The sequence below is a fragment of the Thalassophryne amazonica genome, chromosome 1 (assembly GCF_902500255.1).
Source record: "Thalassophryne amazonica chromosome 1, fThaAma1.1, whole genome shotgun sequence".
Taxonomy (NCBI): Eukaryota; Metazoa; Chordata; class Actinopteri; order Batrachoidiformes; family Batrachoididae; genus Thalassophryne; species Thalassophryne amazonica.
In genome coordinates, this window is record NC_047103.1 from 23,873,664 (window position 1) to 23,881,899 (window position 8,236).

The window sequence follows — 8,236 nt, forward strand, 5'->3', positions numbered from 1 at the left end:
TTGATATCTCTCATGTTGGAGCCATGATTCATGTCAGTCCACTTGGTGCAACAGCTCTCCAAGGTGTGATCACTCCTTTTTAGATGCAGACTAACGAGCAGATCTGATTTGATGCAGGTGTTAGTTTTGGGGATGAAAATTTACAGGGTGATTCCATAATTTATTCCTCAGAATTGAGTGAGTCCATATTTTTTTCCTCTGCTTGGTCTAAAAAAGTAACCGTTACTGACTGCCACAATTATTTTTCCTGATTTCTTATAGTGTTTCTTAAAGCCAGAAAGTTGCCATTTGAAATGACTTTAGTTTTGTATCATGTCTGTGATCTGCTTTTTTTCTACAAAATTAAATAACTGAATGAACATCCTCCGAGGCCGGTGATTCCATAATTATTGCCAGGGGTTGTACATATCAGTATACAGTACATATTTCATATTTCAACATTTTTTGTGGTGTATAAGATGTCTTGTTTTTCATTTTGTGGCATACAGTAACTCTGCAGGAGCACCCCTAATTTCATAGACACCCCCCTCCTCCCCACAATGAGTATTAGTAGTTTTTTGTTTTGTTTTTGTTTTTTTGTTTTGTTTTTTGGGTTCAACTAAATTTACATACATTGGATCCTAAATGGTTGTATCTAATAAACAAAATAACTAAAATTTTGTTCCGTGACCTTTTGTCTTTTTTTCAGCGAGGGTGTGAGATTTTGTCTGCAGACCCAATCAGCCTGCTAAGGCTGCAGAGGCACCATTTTCCTAAAAAACTGTATTAACCTTGTGGTGATCAGAATTCTGGTGATGAATTAACCTGCGTTTATGTTGTCTGATGGATTCTGATCATAGCATAATGCTGGGGGGTGGCAGTACTGCTGCTTTGACCCTATGATGCTCTTTTTGTTTTATTTTTCTACTTTAGCATTCAGGTTCACAGGAAAAAATGTTGCACGTCCGGGGAAGTCAGAGAAAGTATCCCTTTTTTCCTTTTTTTTGGCCGCCTTTGAACTCTTTCAAACATGGAAGGCTAAATATTTACACATTGTCCCTTGCTTGTTTAATGTTGAAGGCACACTTGCACATGAGAGTAAATTAATGAAAAAGCTTTAGACAAAACACCTTTAGCGGCTGATGAGTACCAGGCCCAAGTCACTGTGTCGGTCCCACAGGTTTGACCTCCTTTTCAGGGCATGGGAGACGTGGACGCAAGGGTCTGCTCAGGGGCTCGGGGGAGAAGCTCGGCCCCGCTGACGCTGCTGTCTGTGTGAAAAGAGGTGATCTGTGCATTTAGAGTTGGCTCAGCCCCAAAGAGATTAAACAGAGGTGGGCTGGAGTATGGTGAGCACATTACACACAAAGAGAACTGCTTGTCTGATCAGCTGTGAGCATTCATGAACACAAATAGATGTGCAAAGGCAGAGCTGGTGGTTTGCCCCCCCTTTGGACTATCAACATGTGCACTGATGTCAGCATGGTGCCCTGCAAGGCGTTCTGCTGCACACTGGGTGCAATCTGAGGATAAAGAATCCTGCTCAAGAGCAACTTGTTAATTTTTCTCTCTGAGTAGAGAATTGAACCCATGATCCTCTGGTCACAAGGTCACTTCTATAGTCTTTAAGGAGCTATTTCCCCATAACCGCAGTCATTGTCATGGTGGCAGTCCCTTGGCGGAGAAGAAAATGGTCTCTATGTCCATTTGTGGACGAGGACGAGCACCTGGAGATGACTGTTGCATATTGCTTCTGACATGCTGGGCAGGATCTTGCTCTCTCTCTCTCTCTCCTTCCTCTTTCACCTCTTCTCCTCTGTGTTGTTCATAGGCATTTCTTTCTCTCCCGTGTGGGTCACTGCTTGCCAGCTGGCTCTCTCCCTCGGGTGTTCTTCCCAAGTCTTCCAGTCAATGAGGTTGTGTTTCAAGAGGTCCTTGTAGTGTTGTAAAACAGTTAACTGATCATCTGCAGAGGAATGGTCTATTTGAAGAGTTTCAGTCAGGGTTTAGAATTCATCATAATACAGAAACAGCATTAGTGAAGGTTACAAATGATCCTCTTATGGCCTCAGACAGTGGACTCATCTCTGTGCTTGTTCTGTTAGACCTCAGTGCTGCTTTTGATACTGTTGACCATAAAATTGTTGTGTGTTGGGGGGGGGGGGGGGGGGGGGGTGTGGCTGGACATTTTGGTGTTCTTTTCTTTGCTCTCCAGGTGGTATGCAAACTGATTTATTGTCGCCTGGGTTTGACACATCGTGCCTGTGAAGGATTTGGGTATTTTGTTACGCAGTATATTTGAATTTTGGTGAGAGTTGTGTAGCTCGCTTCTCACTGCCGTGGCATGCGGACTGATGATACTCCACCTGTTGTGAGAAGCTGCTCATTTACATAAAGCTTGAATTCGGACATGAATGTGTTGCTGATAGTGTGTGCCTTTTGAAGGATATTAGTTGTAGCTGCTGACTTACCTCACCTTTTCTATCCTTCGCAGAGTTGGTTTGTCGTGTCCACCTGGGGGGTGTTTGGCAGTGAACGTGGGTCCAGAAGCGCAGGGCTTCAATCCTTTTGGGCGCTGGAGAGCGTGCCGTCCTTCACTCCGCCAGACCTATGCAGTTTTTGTTTGTACACTTTGTTATGCACCAAAGGGGGAAAATAAATTGTTTTGTTATTGGAACCGCTTTCTGGTTGTTTTAGCGCTGGGTTCCGTCAGACGCAGGTCCGCTCCTCAACCCGCGTCGACACATAACAAAAATGTTATTACAGAGATTAGAGCATGCCATAGGTATTAAAGGCACTGCGCTGCGGTGGTTTGAATCATATTTATCTAATAGATTACAATTTGTTCATGTAAATGGGGAATCTTCTTCACAGACTAAGGTTAATTATGGAGTTCCACAAGGTTCTGTGCTAGGACCAATTTTATTCACTTTATACATGCTTCCCTTAGGCAGTATTATTAGACAGCATTGCTTAAATTTTGATTGTTACGCAGATGATACCCAGCTTTATCTATCCATGAAGCCAGAGGACACACACCAATTAGCTAAACTGCAGGACTGTCTTACAGACATAAAGACATGGATGACCTCTAATTTCCTGCTTTTAAACTCAGATAAAACTGAAGTTGCAGATAGTTGAGGTTTACATATCCATACAGCAGGGTTGGCATGACGACAGCTATGAGTACAAGGATTTTCATCTCTGTTGCCAAAAGCAGTTCTTGCCCACTTGAGTCTGTGTTCCATCTCATCACTGATGTCCGTGTTTGATAACACACAGCTACCCAGGTATTGAAACTGGGTCACATTCTCCAGGACCTGTCCGTGCAGTCTCACAACAGGAAGCTTTGGATTGACCATGTGGGTGGAGGCTGGTACAGGATCTGTCTTCTTCAAGTTGATGTGAAATCCAGGGTCAATCTAGAGATGCCTGTGCATGCGTTTATTGTGGGAATGTTGTTGCACGCCGACAAACACATGGTCCTTGACAGATCCTCAGTGTTATCCGATGGCTGGGAAATTCCAGACAATCAGGATCCGAGGACCTGATGCAGCCTTCATCTGCCTTTACAGCTGTTGGTTCACAAGCCATTACCTCCTCCATCTAATCCGCTATTGAGGACTTTTTGTTTCATGAGAGCCATGTTAGGCATTTCATGTTTCTGGTTTCCTGTGGGCCTTCACAGCTACCATAGCGCCAATGGGCACACAAGGTCCCCATTGTATTTCACCTCCTACAGGCAATCACCGACTTAATCCGTTGTCCAGGTGTCACGATGTGGACGAGAGGTTGGATTTTGATTCATATGGCCACAGTAGTGGTTACAGTTATAGTACACATCCATCCATTTTCTGTACCCACTTACTCCAATTAAGGGTCACGGGAGGGTTGGACCCTATCCCAGCAGTCATAGGGCATGGGTTTTATTATACAAATGGTTCAAACAACTCAGTCTCACATTTTTTTTTTTGTCCTCCCATCACGAAATGATTAAAATTTTCGTGACAGGGGTTTTTTTTTAACTCACTATTACTAACCCTACTCCTTCCCCTAACCATAACCACCCCGACCCTCCACCCCCCGCTGCACTTTTAATTACGTGCACCCGTCACGGAATGAATTTGTGCTCCATGATGAAAATTTTGCACTTTTCATGACAATATGACGAACCAATAGATTAATGTATATTACGTGCTGCTGAATCACGACATGCCGTGAGACTGGGTTAGGTTCAAAATATCCAGACTGTGAAATTGGAAGACTGGGACAGAATCAGGCTAATTATCGATTACTCTGTTTTGCAGAGATGACCAAGATTATGGCTGTAAACATGGGGGAAGAACTCAGGCCCTTAGCAACAGTCATATGAATTGATTCATTAATATTTACAATCAGGGTACAATAATTAATGCAGTAATAATCATTAACCAACAGTGAATTACTGTGTTTAGTAATCAAGGTATATTATTTTATACATTATGTAATAATTTATAAAGATACTGAACACATTAATTTAATAAACACAATTAATTCTTAATTACGAAACATTAGTGCCCCCAGTGTTTCATAATCGCTGCCCTAAATGTTTACAGACACTTTTTAAACTGTACTTTATTCATATATATATATATATATATATATATATATATATATATATATATGTGTGTGTGTGTGTGTATATATATATATATCAGTATACAGTACATATTTTATATTTAAACAATTTTTGTGGTGTATAAGATGTGTTTTTTTTCTACTTTGTGGTGTACAGTAGCTTTGCAGGAGCACCCCGATTTCATTGTACTACACCCCCGTACAATGACAATAAAGACTATTCTATTCTATTCTAGTTGACTACATCTTAATTAACTGTTACTTCATGCCTATTACTGTAATAACTAATGTTAATGTACCATTACTGTAAATTGTTACAACTGATTCAGTTGCAGTACTCAAGAGTTTATCTATAACTAGTGATGCACAGTTTCATTCTATAGGTGATGTTGAACATGTCAAAGAAAGATATAACAGATAATAGAAATTCTTTAGGAAATCATAAAAAGGTGGCAGAATATGGAAAAAAAAACACTAAAAGGAAAACACTGATGTGATTTAGAAACGAATATCAAATAACTACCTCATTGTTAAGCCCTTGACTGACAAGACACTCTACAAAAGTACTGAAGACATGAGTGTTATATCACATCCTATGTAGGAATCTTAGACCAAGTAATTTGACTGAGCAGATGAGATGGGTTTTGCACTTGCTTTCAATACTGAAGGTTCCCAGCTCGAGACCCCCTGTGCCAGGGTCGGACTGGGAACAAATTTCGGCCTTGGCATTTTTCCTCTGGACCATCCCACTATCTATTGGCCCGACGAATCCACCCCCAAACACGCACACCCACCCGTCCATACCGAACCCCCAATGAACAAATACTATACACCTAAACACCAAAGATCACTCTCAAAGACCATTTGTAATATTTCACTTTTTAATAAGATTGTTTTCAGGTCATAATAATAATAATAAAAATATTAACCCTCAAAGATCATATGTAATATTCCGCTTTTTAATAAGATTGTTTTCAGGTCATAATAATAATAATAAAAATATTAACCCTCAAAGATCATATGTAATATTCCGCTTTTTAATAAGATTGTTTTCAGGTCATAATAATAATAATAAAAATATTAACCCTCAAAGACCATTTGTAATATTTCGCTTTTTAATAAGATTGTTTTCAGGTCATAATAATAATAAGAATAAAAATATTAATCCTCAAAGATCATATGTAATATTTCGCTTTTTAATAAGATTGTTTTCAGGTCATAACAATAATAATAATCATAATCATAATAATAATAATCATATTGTTATTAATAATAATCATCATCATCATAATAATAATCATAATATTAACAGTAAAGGTGAGAGCGGCTCTGACCTCCACCTTCTCCTCGCGGAGGTGCACCTTGCGAGCCAGCTGCTCCCGCATGCCCACGTCCGGGTACTTGATCTCCTGGAAGAGGCCTTCCAGCGCCTCCAGCTGCTCGTCCGTGAAGATGGTCCAGTGCCTCCGCTTCCAGCGGCAGTGCAGCTGGTTGAGCGTGTGGAGCGGGAAGAAAACCGTGCACAGAACACGAAAAGTCAAAACAACTGCCGCCGAGCCGCAGCACAGCGGCCCACCGCCTGCCTGCTGCACGTGCAGCTGGCCGTAGTAGTAGCCGTTATATTCAATGGCGGTGCCGCCCAGAGGCTGGACCCCGGCGGCGCAGGGGCCGCACGTGGAGGAGTAGAGTCCGCTGTTGTCGGCGTACAGAGAGTCCGTGAGGCTGGCGGGCAGAACCACCGGGCCGCTCCGGTGCAGCGGCAGCGGCTCCTTGCAGCTCGGCCAAGCGGACAGGATGCTGTCGATGCTGAACATCCCGGCGGGCATCTCACACCGCGCGCTCACTAACGGCTCTCTAACGGTTAACGGCAGCGGCGAACGTGGACTGAGTGAAGGCGGACACGGATCCGGTGGGTAGAGAACGGGGCCGGTGTGAACTTGGGAGGGCCGGCCCACGCACGTCTAAACGTGCAGCGGCCCACCGGGCAAATGCCCAAAATCACAGATTACCAGTCCGAGCCTGCCCTGTGCTGTTCTTCATGTAATGGGGAGTTGCATCAGGAAAGGCACCTGGTGTAATACTTGTTCGCAATTAATATGCAGATTCATATTAGATCTACTGTGGTGACTATCACAGTAGACTATTCAAACTCAAGGAAGTAAAGAAGAAAGAAAAAAAAAAGAAAAAAATTAAAACGAACTGAAAACAAAAAGTGACACCAAGCAAAAAGGAGAAATCAAAAAGAACTTACTACTCTAGATTACTGTGAATACTGGACATTTTGATCCACACTGTACCATTTGGTGGCAGTAATGCACCAATTTGTTGTTTGCTAACTGCCCATAAAACTCAAAGATGATGCAAGCAGCAAGCAAGCAATTTGATTTTCGAACAGGCAAGATTCTTTTAATGAGTTGTTTTAATGAACTGTCCTAAGCATATAATATCAAAGTGTTGTTTAATTGTAACTGAAGAAGCTAAAACACTGGGGAATTGTGACAGGCTAGTGTTTTTAACATTATAGAACTGCAAACCTTTTAAAGTTTAAACATATTTGACCTAGTTTTCACGTCACGCAAAACAGCACGCAGCGTGTCATTTTTAATCTCCAACTGACACAGATGTCATTTTCACACCCAGTGCTCACATTCATTAAATAGCAAGTTGGCGCTCATTTGTACACCCATGGCCATGCTGTTCTTAAAATTGAGAAGTGATGAGGTGCAGTGTTGGAGCATGACAATGATAAGGCAGCAGAAGGCGACTGCACAATAGACCAGTGGTTCCCAACCTTTTTTTTTTTTTGGAGCACCTCGTTTGAACCTAAAGGTGCCCTGACACTTGCATGACTTTGATGCATGCACTTGCACACACATCGTCGTGACTATTCCACACGCTGTGTGCCCAGCTGGACACCATGCTTTGTTCCACCGGCTGCCACGCATTGTGTGCTGGACGCTGCGTACATAAAATAATTATTTCATGGAGGATTGCGAGTTGGCTGTTGAAAACAACTCTAATTGCTTCCTGAATCACAGAGGAACGATCCAGCAGCAGCTGTCTGAGCGAGCGCTGAACGAGACGGAGAAAGCATTTGGAGCCATCTGAAAAGGTAATTATTTGTCATGTTTACATTGTCATGGCTTGGTAAAACAGTTGCATGTTGTTTCCTTCTTGTGTGCAGCTGTAAAAGATGAGCTGCGTTCTGATGCGGTCTACTGACGCAATCATTCGCTCTGTTCACTTCTTCTTTACTCAACTTGACAAGCTGCATGTAGTGTTGGTGAGCAGATCACGCAACGTTGCACGGGATTTATGCGTGGAAGATTTTTTCAACATTTCAAAATTCTCTATGTGCAACTGCACGCTCCAGTGCCCCTCTCACATTCAGTCTACACCCATTTAAAGATGGGTTTACTCTCCTGCATGACGCAGGGTGTGCAAGTGCGTGCATCAAAGTCATGCAAGTGTCAGGGGGCCTTAAGAAAGTCTGAGCTCCCCTACCCTCAATTCATGCACACACCCCCACCCCACCACCACTACCAAAGAAGACAGTGATTCATGTCATATTTTTTTTTAATTGAAATGATAGTTTTTCCTCCCTTTTGTCTTTGGTTCATCCAAATAAAATTTTCAATTA

At 42.3% G+C, this 8,236-nt stretch overlaps 1 protein-coding gene across 1 annotated transcript; it reads right to left on the reverse strand.

Annotated features, from left to right (window-relative positions):
* Nucleotides 1-1,173: 1,173 nt before the first annotated feature.
* LOC117500582 (homeobox protein goosecoid-like) lies at nt 1,174-6,422 on the reverse strand. The gene is made up of 3 exons (XM_034162753.1): nt 5,931-6,422; nt 3,211-3,401; nt 1,174-1,318 (listed from the first exon to the last, which is right to left on the reverse strand). Exons 1-3 carry the CDS (start codon nt 6,420-6,422, stop codon nt 1,174-1,176), a joined length of 828 nt encoding a protein of 275 aa, XP_034018644.1.
* Between the last annotated feature and the right edge of the window lie 1,814 nt (nt 6,423-8,236).

Coding starts and splice junctions, on each gene's coding strand:
- LOC117500582 (XM_034162753.1), bottom strand. CDS start 6,422: ATGCCCGCCGGGATGTTCAGCATCGACAGCATCCTGTCCGCTTGGCCG. Junction 3,402..5,930: donor TCCGCGAGGAGAAGGTGGAG/GTCAGAGCCGCT, acceptor AGGCATCTCTAG/ATTGACCCTGGATTTCACAT. Junction 1,319..3,210: donor GAGATGGAACACAGACTCAA/GTGGGCAAGAAC, acceptor ACCATACTCCAG/CCCACCTCTGTTTAATCTCT.